General features: G+C 33.7%; 1 protein-coding gene across 1 annotated transcript in view; it reads right to left on the reverse strand.

Moving 5' to 3' along the window:
- FSIP2 (fibrous sheath interacting protein 2) overlaps nucleotides 1–19,113 on the reverse strand; it is a 96,254-nt gene that overhangs the window by 34,920 nt on the left and 42,221 nt on the right. The window contains exons 12-15 of the mRNA XM_011936506.1: nucleotides 15,497–15,554; nucleotides 11,800–11,836; nucleotides 3,057–9,489; nucleotides 546–2,993 (exon numbers count right to left, since the gene is read on the reverse strand). Coding sequence (XP_011791896.1) covers nucleotides 546–2,993; nucleotides 3,057–9,489; nucleotides 11,800–11,836; nucleotides 15,497–15,554 — 8,976 coding nt within the window. The remainder of the gene's footprint in view (nucleotides 1–545; nucleotides 2,994–3,056; nucleotides 9,490–11,799; nucleotides 11,837–15,496; nucleotides 15,555–19,113) is intronic.

A 19,113-nucleotide genomic window follows, 5' to 3' on the forward strand; every position in this document is an offset into this window, starting at 1 on the left:
ACACACTCTTCAAATTCAAATCCTGCAAACATTTATTTATTTATTTATTTTTGTATTATGATGAATTAGAAAGCAATTGAGGTTGAGCACGGTGGTTCATGATGGTAATCCCAATACTTTGAGGGGCCAAGAAAGAAGGATCACATGAGGCCAGGAGTTTGAGACTAGCCTGTGCAACATAGCAAAATCCAGTCTCTACAAAAAGATTTTTAAAATTTAGAGTGCAGTGGCATGCCTGTAGTCCCAGCTATTTTGGGGGAAGGCTGAGATGGGAGGATCTCTTCAGTCCAGGAGTTCAAGGCTGCAGGAAGCAATGATCATGCCACTGTACTCTAGCCTCAGTGACAGAGACACTATTTCTAAATGAAATAAAATAATAAATTTAAAATAAAATTAAAATGCAACTCAGTAGTCATCTACCTCCCAGGCTATTTTCAGAAAAATAGTGAATACAGCTTTTTAGACAGGAGATCTTTTAAACATATTTTTTACTGGTTTTATTCTTAAATCAAGCAAATTTTTAGTGTATGTTCTTTCTTGCTTACCTGTAGTTTCAAAGTTCTCCAAATATGTGACCACAGATGTGGCGACATGTCTTGCTATCAAATGAACTTCACTGGAACCTATTTCATGATCAGCAAAAGTAAAGGACTCAACTTCCTTCAGAGTCTCTATCTTTGGGTACTCCTTTTTTTTCAATTTTTGCAATAAAGAAGAATCTTCCCTGCTGGCTTCAAGGTTTTTGTTTTCTTTCTCAGGTATATAGTTGGTTTTTTTATCCTGCATTCTAAGCAAACTTTTTTCCTTATCCTTTTGTCCTCCAGATACTTCAGATAAAGAGCTTTGTTTTGATATGAAAAATGGCTTCATTACTTCCCTGTTCTCATTAGCGTGTGGTTGACTTGGAAAGCCACAGCTGGATAGCACAGTATTGACAATATTTTCTGCAGCCAAACATATTTTGAGTGGAGAAATGGTTGTCTGAATTTGGTTTGGTTCAACAACTGGTTTTAGGTTTTCATAATGAAACACTCTTAGATTTTCACCTTTTCCCATTTCTATGAATGATAAGACTTGCTTTAATGCTGCTTCTGTGGAGTCACTTGCTTTCCTAAGCAGCTTTTGTAAGATACTGCCTTCAGGGAGGTAGCTATTTCCTTTCTTGGTCTCATCAAAACTACCAAAGTTAGATTCCCTTGGTCTGTGGTCTTGTACTTTGTTTCTAGAACACGATGGCATAGTTTCTGAATCAGGCCTTTTCATTGGCTCTGAGTTTTTAACTGTGTCTTCTACAAAGGATCTGACAGAGGTGGGTAAATCTGATGAAATCCTGTACTTTTCTTTCATATCTTCATCTGAACAAAACGCAAACCCAGTTTTACTCAATTGTGAAGGATTAATCCCCAAACTACCTTCCTTAAACTTTGATGTGAACGTTTTCATATTAGTTGCTAATTCAACCTGATTAACAGTGTAGGTATTTTCAGCTCCTTGTAGCAAACTTTCCTTTGAAAGCTTTTGTATCAAAGACTCATTGAAATAAGTACACTGGTCCATTAGTGTGCCAATGATCTCACTTGCTACAATGTTCTCTTTCAATATGCTAATTGAAGATGGTTCCATTTGGCTTATTTCCTTGTCTAGCTTGTTCTTAATTACAGCAAGCATGTCACTAATGATATTAACAGCATATGTAGGTAATTGTGAATGGAATGAATGAACTCGTAGAAGGATGTTCTTAATGTTTTCCTTGAAATTAATGGTATTTGACTCGGATTCATCAGAAAACATTTTCAGCGGTTGTAATTTTGGCAACATTTTTTTGTTTAACAGTTTCTGTTGGACAGAAGAAAGGTTTTCTATAGGCATTTTCACAATTTCAGAAAACTCATATTTGGAGATATGTTTAAACTGCAAGTCCACAAATGACTCTAACATGTTTAAAACCGTTTCTACAATCTCTTGAACAATTTGGTTGCTAGAGCCCATAGAAATTTGGTCTTTCGTTGTTGTGTTATAGATTGGTAAACTGCTGAGGCTGTGCTTGTTTGGAAAACTATATTTACTTTTAGCAGTAATGTGTTCTTTACTGTTTGACAGAGTTTCTTCACTCTCTGGAGTGGGAATTTGGGACAGAAAGCATAGCTGTAATTTTTCAAATAGCATTTCAACAATTTCCCTTCCAAACTTATTAGTTTGTGCTTTGGTATCCTCAGCTCTAGTAGAAGCTCCTTTAAAATGATTATAAAACCTGCTTTCACAATTCTCAAGAGGTGGAAAATTTAAAAGTGAAAGAGAATATTCTAATTCTTTTGCTTTTATTGAAATTTCAGTCAAAACATTTTCAGTTATCATCAATAGCTTACATTTTTCATTTTCCTTGTCATCTGATTCTGTTTGCCACTTGTCAAACATTTTTTTAAATATACCTTCTCTAGGAAAAATGTGCTCTAGCTGTGAAGAAACATTCTCCAAGTAAAAACATGCTTGTTGTTTAGGAAGGGATCCTGTGCCTATATTCCCCTGTGAAAGTTTGACATGTGAGGATTTGATCGGGTAAGACAAATTGCAGTTATTTGTAACATATAATTCTTGCAAAACTCTATCAACTATTTTACCTGCAGCTATGATTTTATCAGATGGTAAAGCTTTGGTTTGCTTTACCTTTCCAAATTCCTTCACAATTGTTTCCAGTATATTAATTATTATATCCTTGGCATATATTCTTAGTTCTGAAGTGGGCAATTTTGTGTCCAGTAAATTTTTGGCATCTCCAGCTGACATGATGTGTGACAACCCAATGGCAGTCTTGGATTGGCTGTCTTTTGGGGTCTTCTCTCCAGGACCTAACTTGGTTTTGCTTTTGGCCTTAGCAGCACTCAGTCCTAAGTGTGGTTTTTTTGTAAATTTAGGCAAAGTAGTCATTTTTGACCTTTCTTTCAAATTTGCTTTAAAATATGGCTTAGGGCTGTCCTTAGGGCTCACCTTTAAAGTGTGTGGCCTTAAAAGTTGCAACTTATCAGCACAATACTCAGGGGACAAACTCTCTTCTAGATGAAGTGAGACAAAATTTGTGATCTTATTGAGAACGATTTGAATTAAGTCTTTCTTCACTTGCAATGGTAAATATGGCAAACAGGTGTTTTCCATCACAGAGATATTTTGACTGTCTACATAAGAATAAGCCTGTGGTATCACATATCTAGAGGAATTACTTATTTTTCCTGCTTGTTTAGTTTCTTTAAACCTTAATGGTTTCATTGGTAAGGAATCATTGTGGTCAGACGTTTCAACTTCTCTCCTACTTTTATTATTTTCATATAATGATGTCACAACTACCAAGTACATTTTCCCCAAAACACTTTCAACTATGTCATTTGCTACACTGTTAATATGTGATAGAAAACTGTTTTTCTGTGTTGTGTCTGATGTTTTAATTTTAGAATTAGATATAAAGTTGGAAGTTTCATTAAGGGGAGGCAAATGGCCTATGACTTCCATTACTCTTTGATACAACTTATTCAAAAGTTCTTCCACTGCACTGAGCAGTTCACCTTTTTCTTTGTTTTTTGGTTCTCCATTTCTCATAAATATTTCTTCCAAAACAATTATCTGCCTTTTGTTTTCCAATATCATTTTGTTTTGTTCTAATGGATACTCTGTAAATAGAGATTGATTGGTACTTCTTTCCTTCTCTTTGTACCCCAACAATATTTCATTTGATAAAGTTAACTGTGAAAAGTTAGAATTCTCTTTTGAATTAAAACCAGTTTCCTTTACAGATCTTTTATCATCTAACATCTTTAACATACTCTCAACAATTTCACTCACAATGATGTTTTCTTGGAACAAAATATTGTTTTGATATGGATATACCTTTTGGATTTCTACATCTAAGTCATTTTTAATAAGCTTCAAAATGGCACTGGCAATGATGTCAGCATATGTCTTAAGGCTAGCTTGTGATAGGTGAATTGTGGATCCAAGTTTTTTTCTGTGACTGACAAAAGTGAAATCTGTAAGCTCTTGGCTGAGAACGGTTTCAGTTGCTGATATTTTCAAGACATTTATATCTGATTCCATTTGGCTTGAATCATAAAGGATGTGGTCATTTTGTTTACAATTTTCCAATTCTGGGATAACAAATGACTTTTCTTTATGTTGGAAAGCAAGGGTAATTAATGAATCTATTCTTTCTGTGGCAAAAGATTCTAAACGATTAAGAATAGTTTTAGTAATGAAGTTAGCATTTTCCTCACGTGAGTCAGTGGCAGATTCCTGGGTGTCTTCTTTCTCTACTACAGTTATCTGATTATTATCAGCATAAGCTGATTTCTGATTTCTTGAATATGAAAAACGCTCTGTTTTCCTTTCAGTTTTTGACCCCTTAAGAGGCTGTTGACAGTCGGTTTTTGGAAACATATCACAGAATGTCAGGGGCAATCTTGCAGAAGTAGGATTCTTTGCATTTATGACAAGTGTGACAGCAGAACTGAGATTATGAAGAACAATATTCACTATATCACTGGATATCAAAATGACATCTGATTTAGGAACTGAAAGCTTAGGAATAATCTTATTTGCACTCTCCATGAACATTTCAGAATTTTCTTCTGAATGTTTATCAGCTATGCTACATTTCAGAGTGGGTGCAGTAAATGAGAGATTATTCTGATACAGGGTTTTTTCATAAATATCACATAGGATACCTTCAATGGTATCTTGTATTTGAAGTTGAAGTACTTTTTGATATTCAGTCTTATTGAGCAGCTTTTCAATTATACCTTTTTGCTGATCTAAATCGATCTCTTTGTCAGCACTGTTTTTGTCACATTTGCCTTTATGTGATATAATGTCTAACAATGCGTTAACAATTTGACTTGCAATACTTTCAGAAATCCCAATGTCGTGAGTTAAAAAAGGATTTTCCCTTCCTTTATCTAATTCATGTTTTATTACTTGCAAATTTGTTTTGGCCACTTGTAGTGCATAAGTATTTAATTTAGAAAAAGACAGTTGGCAGAAGTTGGTCTTTCCTGACTTAGTATGATCTACTGAGAAACAGGAAAATTGCTCATCAGAATATGAATCTTTGGCTGATAATGCTTTGCTCAATGTACTGTGATCTTGCTGAATAGGTAAAGCCACTGGAACTGTAAAGTTGACTTGGGAACGAAAGAGATTTACTTTGGAAGTAGCAAAAGTTTCTAAATTTGTTAATATTGCCTGTACAATATCTTCAGCTAGATTTACCTTTGCTTCTTTGTCAGCAACACTGAATCTAGACTGAAAAGTACATGGATTTTCATCCAGCACAGTGACAGAGGACTTTCCCTCATAGGTGTGTTCATGAAGAGAAACATTCGCTGAAAAAGTGATAGTTTTATACCTATTTTCCCTTATATTTCTTTCTGTAATGGCAGCTGAATAAAGTTTGTGAAATACCGTCTTAACAATATTATCTGTTACTATGGTTATATCTGCTTCAGACAGTAAAGGATCCATCATTTTATCCATAAATTGAACAGATGTTTGGGGAGTTGTCTCATCAACATTGTGAGGCATGCCATTAAAATTAGAGTGGGAGAGAGAAAGGGCATTTAATTGATTGATTAAAGTACTTTGAAAAATTTCATTCAAAATATTTCTTATAATGGGAGCAATTGGAGATATATGTGGTTCTTTGAGTTTTACTTCAATTTTGTTTAAGGTTTTTTCTAGAGCCCATTGTTTAAGAGACTGCGTTCTCATTTCTTCTCTTTGTGGTGATCTCTCATCAATAATTTTTTTATCTGTATGTGTATCATCATCTAGAAATGAATTTGATTCAGCTCCTCCAGGAAGTTTTCCATATGTTGGCCTATATCGATAAGTTTCAATGCCTCCCCCTTCAGATTCTGCTTCATTAAACATATCAGAAGATACTGCATCTAAAATTAACTTGACTACATCCTTAAGAATTTGAATCTCAGGTGGTGGGTTTTTTTCATTTGTCTTCAAATCTGATGAGGTCACATTTAATTCTGTTTGAATAGCCTTCAAAATAGCACTTGATACCTTCTTTGCATGCATATATAAAGCAGACAGAAATGATGCTTCATGTGTGTCTCTGGAAATATTGGTGCTTTCACATTCCCAGTCCATCATATTGCTTTTCTTATTTCCATCATGAATAGCACCCAAAGTTTCTAAATGTCCATTGGCAAGCCCTTCCAGTTTAGCAAAAACCATATTAAGAATATCTGAAGCTACAACTTTCAGTTTATTTGGATGCATTTCTTTTGTGCTCGGTGTTTTGGAAGACACAGGAGCAACAGGCTTTGCCTTGTTTTTAGTCCCTTCTTTATCATCCTCCTGAACCCTTCTGGAAACTATGCTGGAGATTATTTTGGTGGATTTGGCCATTTTCTCAATAATTGAAGCAAATGATGGGTTGCTAATTTCAAGAGACTCTGAGACAGCTTTTAATCCACAATTTGCAAAACTGGTATCCATGTCAACACCACATAATTTTGCAAGGATATAATCCAAAATGGCTTTAGAAATTAACTGAATATTAGACTGCAATGCAGCAACCATTTTCTGATTCGTATTGGTCATATCTCTGCTTTGTTGACTACAAGATGGCTGAGAATGAAGATGGGTCCCCAGGAGCTTCCTTAACATTTCATGTAGTGTTTCCCCAATTCTTTCTAACACTTGCAATTTTGCATTCTCTTTAATATGTTTTTCATCATTGACACTGTGGGGAGTACAAGGAGTAGCCAAATATTTGTGAAAAGATTTTTTATCCTGCCTATGTGGCAAAATGCTTTGTACATCAACACTGTCATTTGCAGACTTTGGCTTACGAGAAGAGAATGAAATGCTTCTTTGATGTGCATTTTCACTTGATAATATATCATAAATACAGGTTAATAATGGACTTGCCAAAATGTCATCATCAATACTCGTGACAAGAGATTCTAATTTTTTATCAGTACTAGCAAAAAATCCTTTATCTGTAAGGGAGTTTGTATGGTCAATCTCCCTAAGATGTAGGTTTTCCTTGTGAAGTTCCAGTTCATTCTGGATAGCACATAAAACAATGTTTACTATTTTAGCTGTGTACTTACTAAGTTGAGATTGTAATGAAGATTTGAAGCCCATATGCAATTTTGGACAAATAAATGACTTCAATCTTTTAAAAATTGTACGAATGATCTTATCATTAATGTCATCTACAGGTTTAGGTTCACTTTTTCCAGATTTTAACCAGGAAGAATTTTCAGGATCAACATCAAATAAAGATAAATATTTCATTTTCTTTTCACTGTCAAACCATGTCTTTAATGGGCATTTATTTGGTGCTTCTTTGACTACGTGTTCAGTGTCAGAATTATGTAAGGAAGTCTGATGAACTGATGATGAAATGGAACTTTTAGTGGTATTGGAAATGTAGTTTGATGCCTTATGAAGTATGTTTAACACAGAATCTGTTATTTCTTGAGCCACTGTACTGATTTCTGAAACAGAAAACATCTGGTCTATCCATTCTTGTTGTGACAGTCCTTGAGGCTTTTCTGAAACAAGAACTGAAGCGTCATTGCTAGTTTTGCTATCTAAGTGACCAAAAGGAACAGAAGATATGTCCTCGAGCATTTCTTTTAAAATACTTGTGACTATGTTTTCTGAAGCCTGTTGTATTTGATGCTTTTGATCTTGGCTGAAAGTTGAAATGTCTTTATTCAAACAAAGGCTTTTCTTTAAAATATCTTCATGATTAGTAGATGGTGGCTCAGTCTTTAATTCCCAATCATGAAATGCAGCTTTGTTTCTAGAAACAGGCTTTGTAGGTGGTTTGATATTTCTTTTGTATTCAAAACAAGTGTTTCCCTTTGTAAACCAATGATTAGGTATCTCTTCTTGTGATTTTACTTTTTCATCTTTGAAAGTTGAATCAAGCACATTTTTAACAATATTTTCTATTTCCTCATTTTCATCATCAGAATAAAGAACCATGCCTGGAACATTTATAGGTGGAAATCGTCTTCCAGACCTAGGACTATTTGACAATCTAGTGCCAGTGAGTCTGTACTTTTCTTTGGTGTCAGAAGGACTACTTATTCTGGGTTGCCGTTGCTTACGTTTTTGAAAACTTTCATTTACTGGTTCCTGATGGAGCTGAACAAGGACGTCATCAAGTAGCTGAAGGAGTACTACTGTTTCTTCAGATGCAATAATTCTCTCATTATTTAGTTCAGTTTGTATATAACCTAGTATAGCACCGATTGCTTCCTCTATATAACCAACCAAAGAGGACTGGGAAAAAATATTTGATATTAAATTTTGTACTTCTTCATTGACAATTAAACTAGCTTCATCAGATTCAAGACTCGATTTATTTTTGCCAGCTTTTTGAAGGAACATACATATTGGGTCTGTCTTATGTCGCTGGCAGGAAAGCTTAGTTGTGTCTTTAAGATGAAGAAATTCATTTTGCTTAGAAGATACAAGAGTCATTAGTTTTTCTAAAATGGCATGCACCATGTCCTCTGCAATATCATACATTGGGTCCAAAGTATGAAGCTTTGAATTTTTCAAAGGTTTTCCATTAGATGATGTGAGAAGTTCATCACTGGCTGCTATACTTGGTTTAATGTCAACTGACAAATCTTGTGAAAACATCTCAACACATTTTTTCTCAACTGCAGACTCTAACTTCTCAAGTATATTTTCCACAATCTCAGAAGCAACTGAGGAAATACCAACATTGGAAAGCAAGTCTTCCTTTACACATTCACATTGTTCAACAAAAACTTCAGCAGTAACAGAAGAGAGAGAGGGAATGGCCTGGGTTAAATCAGACATTCTTTCTCGCAAAATGCTTTCTAAAATCACTTCAGTTTCCCCTTTCAAGTAACATTTAAAGTTAACAAAAACATTTTTTAAATTCTTCATTTCATCCATGGCTTTTGCTGTTTTATCACAATGCAATGAACTCTCTAAGCCATCTGTTTCAGTGGTAGCATCCTTAGATTTTTTTGTGCCTGTTTCAAATGATGCTAAAAGGTGACTATCTGATTTACAACTTCTGAGCTTAGGGTATGAATATAGCAAGTTGGTTTTATTATATTTAAGTTTAGAGGTTATAGATTGTCCTTTTACGTGATATGTTTTCCCCACAACTGTTTTTTCCACATGTGCATGAGGAGGTTTTATAGGTGTGGTTGGTCTCCTTGCTGACATGTCAACTACAAATGCACAGGGTTCTGCCTGAAATGTTTTAGTTGTTGCAGATGTGTAGCTTCTATATGTAAAGTCTTCACTGCATGTACTACAGAAACTTGAACTATCTGAAGAGAGGATGGAGTCATCAGATACTGGGTATGTATTATTTTGCAATCTTTCTTCATACTTTGTGATGGCTGGGTACAATATACTGGTCACTGTAGCCACAACCCAGGTCATTATATTCTGAATTATAATATTCAGTTCTTCAGAAGTTACCTGGAAAGGAGGTAAGCAAAGGTGAAAATAAAGTCATGTAACAACTTAGGTTTTAACAACACGTTTTGGAGACAGAAGGTAACATTTAATTTTTATATCAATGTATTGGTGGAATACCATTATGGTTTATGAAAGAAAATAGTAAAGAATTATCAGTTTAGAAATTTAGAATTTAAGATGAATTTCTAGTTGGTTTATTCTGCACTACCGTGAAGTACTTTTTTGAGGAAGATTTATTTTATTCACAGTCTCTCCGAAGTTTCTTTTTCCCCTGGCATTTATTATAAGGATAAATGATTTTTTTGTGTGAAAAATATCACTAAATTGCTGTCTAGGCACACAACATGCAAATATTTTGGAAAGAAAATATGTGATGTTTATGATCCAGCTAATTTTTAAATATATATTAAATATTTGTAACAAAACATTTCTCAAAACAGATCATTTGGATGATTTCTCAAAACAAAAATATTTGGATGCTTTCAGAAACATCTGCCTAGCTGAGATTTGGGGAAGGAACATAAACCATTTTCTCTCCCAGTCTCTGCTGAAAAGGTGAGCCTGTGGTCTATAAATATGGGAATGACTAAAGGTAATTGTTAAGAATTATTTGATAGGCAAAAATAAAATCTAATGCTTTATATGGATTGATGGGCTTTGTATCCAACAAAAAAGTATAAATACAAATTTTCCTAGATAGGAAAGCTGAGAACAGATACTAAAGCAAGGTAAAAAATTAATTTAGATAGAAAATAAAAGCCAAACTAGATTCATGAATCAAAGAGTAGGGAGGGCTGAACAAGGTTAAGAAAGTTAGACTATTAATTTGTTTGAGCTGGAACCAAGAACGAGATTTGAATAACCATTTCCTTAGTGACCAGTGTTGCTGTCATAGATTTGAACTGTACCATGGGTAGAAATAAATGCATCTGTAGAATTCTATAAACTTCTACTAAGTAACTGCAAATATATTTTGTGCTTACAAAACTCATCTTATATACAATAAAGTAGTACTCTTTTTAAATTGTTAAAACTCTTAAAACATACAGCTTGTAAACACAAGTAATTGGCAGAAAAGCTTAGAAGACTGATATGTAGGTCTCAGCGTAAATATGATTCCTGTTACTAGGCTTCTCACACCTAAAATATTGCCTAAATTAGTCTGAAATTATCCATATTTCAGAGAAACATTCAAAGAAAAGTTAACACATATGCAGCACACTGTCTTCTGACTCACTTGAAAGCATTTGAGGAGCACCCCAGGAAAGGCCATTTTATTCAGCTGTAATCCCCAAATATACAAACATATTTTTAATTTATTGTATGAACAATGTGTTAGTGGTATTAAACACATGTTTTGAGATGACAGTCGATGTTGTAAAATACGTGTCTTAAATAAATTTACTCTAAATCAAATATTTAAGAACAATACCTAAATGTTTATAGAGAAGATAATTATTCTAAATCAACTACAACACATACCAATTACAAACTAACAATTCAATATACATCATTTTTCTTATTACTAAAGATGATAAATAATAACCTACATTATTACTCTTAGGTTAGTTGTGGCAAAGAGATTCCAACCTCAATATACAAAAGAGGGATATATTTCTAACTTTTTCTTTGTAGTGAAATATGATAGATAGAATTCTAGTTTTTAATTGCTTTCTATTACAACATTAAACTGAAAAAAATTCCCTTGGGTCAAAGCTTTTGTATTTGCTGCATATTCTGTGAACTGAGCAAGTTTCCATGTTAAATAGTGTGTCAGAGTATGTGTTGTTCCTTAAATCCTTTCTCTTTTCTGATCATTCAGTCTAGATCCAGAGTTAGGCCTCATAAAAACACACTATCTTATCTTTGCCTGTTCCAAGTCTCAGCTCACAGGTGACCAGGTCCCTTTTCACAAAACTGCTAAAGACAGATCCAAGCATCTCAACTCACCTACTACTGAGTTCTCCAGCAAGATCTGAAAGGCCTTATTGATTAATGGCTTACCATGATATAATAGGCTTGTGGTATTTGATTCTCTTCCTATGATGGTTAGGTCCGTTAATATCTCACCATTCTATACCCATGAGACCTCGTCTTGAAGGGTCAGTATTATCTTTTGATAACAATTTTGGACCACAGAAAAGTATAAGAATTAACAAAAGTAAACTTCAAAGAAGAAAAAAAGGGCAAAAAGGAAGCCTAACAAATATCAATGGATGATTCTTATTAGTTAACAAAATATTTTCTATTATGATGCCTCAGAAACTATGACTAATATGTTGCTTTATCAGTGGATTTTATGATACATACTTTTTCTTGCAAGCAATTTTTCAGGATGTTTTGTTGCCTGTAAAGAAAGGTTGATCATTTAGTTATTACACAGAGTCAAAAATTTATAAAACTTTTCCCCAAATTTCTAATGATAGAATCATTTTGTTGTTTCTAAGAGTTTTTCTATAGAAATTCAAAATGAAGAACACGGTATTTTTTCCAAACCCCCTATTTCACTTCCTCCTTAGACTGGCCTCTAGTTTCAGAAATGTGCTTTATTACCCAGGGGAACAGGAGTATGGCTGCTGCATAAACAATGTACCTCTCTGATCCTTATACTTCTAACACACCTTAGCCATGCCTACATTGTGTTTCTCTGAAAATGGATATAGGATTTGCAGGAAGGGGGCAGATGAGTCCCTTGTGACGGCTAAAAGGCCTGATGGAGTAGCAAGGCATCTGACCAGAACTTTCTGAAAATCCTTTATTTGCTCATTCAAATGCCATAGTTTCACTGTCCCCTCCCCATATTCCACAGTAGGAAGAAAATATGTGAATGATTATTCATTAACTATGGGTTAAAATAATAAGTTTCTAGCTATATTTAATACCAATTTAGATGCATTCCTTTTCTATGTATGACAATATTCTATCATGTGTTATTAGATTTACCTTCACACACTAATGAAATAAAAACACAGTTTTCTGAATTACAAAAAAAAGCTCAATCATAAAAATAATAGAAAATAAATATTTATTAAAACAAGATCTAAATCTGAAGTCTGATGTATTTTCTTATTTTTTGCCAATTTGAACTGTTTCTTTTCTTTTTTCTACTTTCTTAAGAAAATTGGCACTCCTTTCTAGGCCTGTACTCCACATAATCAAATTCACATTTCCCCCAAGGGATATAATTCAATTTTGAGAAACAGCCAGACTGAAAACTATATCCTATATTTTAGCAGAAAAAAAAAAACTTCACTGGGTTCAGTTCATAATATGGGCTTCATGACAACAGTCTATCCTTAGACTAGTACCTTTTGGCAGTATGCAATTAGGATCATGAAAGCTGATATCAGTGACACCGTTATCATTTGTCCTAATTTGTTTTTCTAGGATCTGGTTTCTTAGGTCAACCCAAGTTTTCACAGGTTTTTCTCTTAGATATTCTGCAACCTAATGCATTCAGATTCACTTTTCTGTTTTCTTTATGTTATATCATTGGCACAAAACATAACTCAAGGAGTTCTATGTATTCATTGATAGCAGTTCCCAACAGACTTTCTGCTCCAAAAGCATACACACAGAACCAAAGTGCAAAGGCCTACAGGTAAAATTAGTCAGGAAACTGAAAAAGCTTCATTGATGACTATTAGAAAACAATTCTATTAACCAGATAAAGCATGGCATCAGCAGAAATGGCAGGGTATCTTCAGAAATTCATTCCTTCAAAAAAGTAACAAGTAAACTGGCAAAAGAACAATGATGAGAATTAGAGTTTCTGGTGCTCTAGAAAATTAATCAAAGGCTTGCAGCATTCCAGAGAGCACTTATTTAGGAAAAACAGTGAATCTAGGTAATAGCAGTGCGTTTTGGTGTTTTAACTTGTCTTATTTTCATCCCCTCTCTCCAGCTTCGTAATATCCTTGAAAAATAATACCCTGAAATCATAGCAACATAGTTTTATTTTGGTACCTGCCCAAAGTCTAGCATTATAGTTTGAACATAGTAGGTTCTCAATAAATATTTGATAAATAAATTCCTACTTAAAGTTATACATGATATAAATGATGAATTGATGGGTGCTGACGAGTTGATGGGTGCAGCACACCAACATGGCACAAGTATACATATGTAACAAACCTGAACGTTATGCACATGTACCCTAGAACTTAAAGTATAATAAAAAATAATAATAATAAAAAAATAAATAAATTAAAAAAATAAAGTCTTTCGGATCTGTGCCTACTTCTCTCTCATCCCCAATGAAGTCTTTGCAGGCCACAGATAGCTTTTGGGAACTGGTTCTGAGTTTCTTTCTTTCAATTTTTCCTATATATTGGTGTCAAAGTTATTCACTGTGTATGCTAATTTGACCATTACACCCCCACTAAAAACCATCAGACTATTACACAATAAATAAACTACAAGTTTTAACCACAGTCTTCAGGGTAATAGATTTATGCCTTCTTCATTGTGTTACTCCTTATACCTTCCCTGTAATACAAAGTTACTTATCACCTAAGTGCAATGCTTAATTATTGAAACTTTCACTGCAGTCATATTTACTTTATTTTCATTCCCTTGGTACTGAATTTTCATGTCTATTTTATAAATCTTTTGTAATATTAAACAAATTATCAGGAACAAGAAAACTAAGCAATAAGTGAGAAAATAAATAATGGAATAGATGTGAGGCTTCCACAGCAAACTCCTATAAAACCTGGAGTTAAACCTGAACAAGAGGAATGTGACATATGTGTCTTTGCTCTTTATTTGGATCTGTGTGTATGCTCTTGGGGCAGTGGTGAAGAAGCTCCAGGTAAGGTATAGAGTTCTTTATTTTTCACTAAAGTAAGATTTTTAATGAAAGAATATCCAAAATGCTTGCTATGAAAGATTCAAGTGATTTTTGTAGTTCTACATTCTTGGATAGGAGAAGATAAAAAATGCAGTTATTACAACTATATTATGAGCCTCTTCTAACCTTTTCTTTAAAGAGATAGGTATTTATATTTCCAATAAATAAAAATGTTTCTATCCAATAAATAAAATAAACAATGTTATTTTACATATGGTCTACACATGGTCATCAAGTTTTATTGCTTTGAACTAGACAAGTCAGTTTCCTTCCTTCTGCATCTTTTACAGTATTATGTATCATATGACTACTCAATAAGTCAAACAAACTGATATTTATCAGTCTTAAAATAAAAATTATTATTTCAGGAAACCTTGTCTGAACATGTCAATACCATTTGCCGTCACACACCACTTATTTTACTCAATCATCTTCATAGGAATTTGGGGTTTGTAAAGTTTATCCTAGACTTCATTTGGTTTGTTGATTTTTTAAAAAGATGATGGCATTGGGTGTAAAATAATACAAAGCTCACTGCCATTACTTAGATTCATGTTTTCCTCTCTCTCTTTTCTTGAGTTGAGGAAAACAGATATAAACATCAACAAAATAGGTGGTCACTAAGGTTTGAAGAATGAAAAGTCCCTGGGCTTAACAACTATCTCTTGTAAGTGCCATAATTTCCACTACTAGAGATTTTTTTTTTTTTTTTATTAAACTGCAAAGTAGCCTTTGGAGTGGGGGAATAACTGATTAAGTCATTTATACTATAAACTATTTTACCAGTCTTAGACAGCCAGTAATCTCAAAAAGCATAAGAAATGGTAGCTGTTTCAAAGAACAGAAAAGGAAACAAATAAAGCCAGATCATGAGAAGCTACCAAAAGAAGGCTATGATGTGGATACACTTGAAAATGGCATGGAGGTCCTGACTATAGGTGGATTATAGGTAAGGAAAAGGAGAAAGGAAAGGACAATGATTCGCTTTGTCTACAACTTAAGTTTAGTATTAAAAGTCTGCAAAAGACTAAGTTTCACTAAATCCAGGTAGAACTATAAAAATAGAGGATTCCATGGAATAATTTGCTTATGAGCAGCACTCTTATATAATTATTAAAATTATTTATGATTACATATAATTCCATAGGTACTTACATATTTGTGTAAACAGGAGAAGAAAATATACCCGGGTCTGTAGCATGAGTCTGAGGTCCTATTTATCAGAAAAATAAAATTACATAGTTTGTATCCATCCTCAGCAATTTGCTAAATGGTAATCCTCCAGTAGGTATTTATTCTCTGTTATCACTGCCTTGTTTACAGGTTTTCAGGGACTCTCCACAGTGAAGTCCAAAGTCCTTAGCAAGGACCTGTACTGTAAGATCTGATGTCCTTATCTACCTCTTCAGTGTCTTCTCTGACTAGTCTTTCATACTTAAGCTATGGTCCAGAGACAGAATATTTTGCAGTTCCCTCAATATATCATGTTTCTCATGCCTCTGTGGACTGTGGTTTTGCAGGTTCTTTTGTCTAGAACACCCTGTGCTGTATTTTAACTTCTCATCTTTTAGGGCTCATTCAGCTTATGTTAACTCCTGACAGCCTTCCTTGATACCTACCTGAATAAATATCCTTCCCATTGCTCTCAAAACACTCTAAACATGTTTATATTCTAAAACTCATCATGCCTACACAGTAATTATGTTTACTCTTGTGTACACCTGATTATGACTTCCCACATATATCCTCAGTACTTAACATGTTTTGGTGTGTGATCAATTTTAGAAAGAAAGGAACTGACAATGCCAGCACTTTGGGAGGCCCAGGAGGGCGGATCATGAGGTCAGGAGATCAAGACCATCCTGGCCAACATGGTGAAACCCCGTCTCTACTAAAAATACAAAAAAAATTAGCCGAGCATGGCGGCGTGCGCCTGTAGTCCTGGCTGCTGGGAAGGCTGAGGCAGGAGAATGGTGTGAACCTGGGAGGCGGAGCCCATATCTGAAAATTAAATGTGAAGACAAAACTATTTTTAATACAAAAAATCTCTTCTGTGGTTTCCCACAATATGCTAAATAAGTATCTTTAATTTTGCCTAGAATTCAGTATAGAGCATTAAAGCCATACTGTTAAAATTAGCTAAACTTTCAGAGAGATAGGAGAACTTTCTGAAGGTAAAACAAATGGGAGAACACAAATCTATAGTGGTACACAAATGCTGAAGCTGATACCTGCCCTAGGGACAGTGACCACATCTGGAAATTTAGTGTCTGGTCAGAGCATTTAAAACATGACACTGGGTCCCCCAAAAGATGGGGAATTAAAACTAAGAGCTCCTAAAAATATACAGATGCTCCTTGACTTACATTGGGGTTGATATCACAATAAACCCATCATAAGTTGAAAATAAGTTGGAAATGCATATAGTAGACCTAACCTGCTGAACATAATAGCTTTGCTAAGCCTACTTTAAATTTGGTCCAAACACTTACATTAGCTTACAGTTGGGCAAAATCAGCTAACACAAAGCCTACTTTATAATAAAGTGTTGAATATCTTATATAATTTATTGAATGCTATACTGAAAGTGAAAAACAGAATGGTTGTATAGGTACTTAAAATACAGTGTCTATTGAATGTTTATCACTTTTACACAATCCTAAAGTTGAAAAATCGTAAGTCCAACCACTGTAAGTGGTGAGGTCATCTGTTTAGGATCCCAATGAGCTATGTCTTCAATTAGTCATCTACAAAAAAAAAAAAAAAATCATGCCACAGAGGAAGCAGACAAATTACGTATTGGCTTTTGGCTGTGGGTGGAGAAGGAGGAGGAGAAGATAAAAGCATTTGCTAAGAATTCATAATCACAGATTATGTTTTCTATGACCTTGAGTTTCAAATCCACAGAAACTGTATTGTCCCTAAAATTCCATGTGAGAATTTAATTTAAGATGAATCAGTGTTCACAGCTCTTACAGATAACTGGCAGCAGCATACGTAGATTTCTTTTAGAGAATTATAGTCTATCCAAATATTATTGAATCCCCAACAATAAATTTCTGTCAAAACGGAGCTCATAGATAACAATAACAACCTCCCACTCCTCACAGAAATATAAAAAAAGAAAAACAAGAAACCATGGCTTTTAACAAAAACAAAAACAATATATTAAAATTAGAACCCAAAGATTTCAAATATTTGAATTAGCAGATATGAAATATAAAATAAGAGGACTTTATATGTTTAAATATATAAAGAAGGGATTTGAAAAGGTAAGAATAGAAAAACAGCCTATAAGAAGTCCAGCCAAATTTAAAAATAACTATTTAGAAATTGTATTATATATAGTATTCCATAGTTCAATCAATTTTACAAAGCAATTAATTTATGAAATAATAAATTACATAGAAAAACTAAATAAAGACAGAATTAGTGAACTGGAGAACATACTTGAAGAAATTAACAGAAATGCAGTCAAAGAAATGGAAAATACAGTTGTTAAAGTACATGAGACAAGAAGGTAGTCTAATACTCAGAAGAAGATAGTAACGAAAATGAAGAGAGGCAATATAGATAGAGAAAATGGCTGAAACTTGTACAGAACTGCTCCTAATAATAATACTAAAGAAAAAACAAAGAAAACATCTTAAAAACAGCCTGAGGTGGGGGACAGAAGAATCACTTACACAGGAATAATTACACAGAATAAAAAGTAAAAGAATTACACAGAACAATTTTTTTTTTTTTTCTTTTTTTTTTGAGATAGAGTGTCGCTCTGTCACCCAGGCTGGAGTGCAGTGGCACATTCTTGGCTCACTGCAACCTCTGCCTCCCAGGTTCAAGTTATTCTTGTGCCTCAGCCTAAAAATCTGTTATATTTAAAGTGCTAAGAAAAAAAAAATAACCATCCCCTGAAACTTACTCATACCATTGGACATAATGATATTCTAATACAAGGATAAAGACAATTTTATCAAATAAAATCTGAGAATTTACTCCCAAAATACATTCACTAAAGACCTTTCTAAAGAATGCAGTATTTTAGGACAAATGGCAATAATCCCAAGAAGTATTAAATGCAAGAAGGAATGAGTGGAGAACAAAATAAGCTGGTAAACAGGTGGGCAAATATAAATAAAATCTGTATAAAACAGTAATAAGAAAGTAATTTGACTGATAAAACCTTTAAAATGTCAAAATTTAAACTATTGTACAATAATAAGTATGATACAAAGTGATGATTAGAAGTAAATTATCCAACTTTAACTGTTATTTTAAATATACTTCAACAGAACTAGAAGAGTAAATTTACAGTGTTCAACACAAAGAAATAACAAATGTTTGAGTGACAGATCTCCCAATTAACCAGACTTATCACTATATATTATATGCTTGTATCAAAATACTTATGTACCCCAGAAATATGTCTGACTTTTACGTATCCATAAAAACTTAAACAAAATGTTAGGGTAATTGCCAAAAGAAATATACATATGTTATGCAATTTGTAAAACAGAAAAAAAAACCTAGACGAAAACTAAATTTAGCACTCTAAGAGAATGCAATAAAGAATAAATAAAAATATATTAAAAAGTAGAACAAAGAGAAACCACAAATAAGGCAGTAAAAAACTTCCAAAGATTTGTAATTTACATAAATACAAATTGATTGGGTTCAGTTAAAATTCAGAAATGCTAAGACAATAAAACTAAAGCAAAATCCAGCTGTAGATTGTCTACAAGAGGCATCTAAACAAATAAAGACACTAAGAT

Source organism: Colobus angolensis, unplaced genomic scaffold, assembly GCF_000951035.1.
Source record: "Colobus angolensis palliatus isolate OR3802 unplaced genomic scaffold, Cang.pa_1.0 Scaffold153, whole genome shotgun sequence".
NCBI lineage: Eukaryota > Metazoa > Chordata > Mammalia > Primates > Cercopithecidae > Colobus > Colobus angolensis.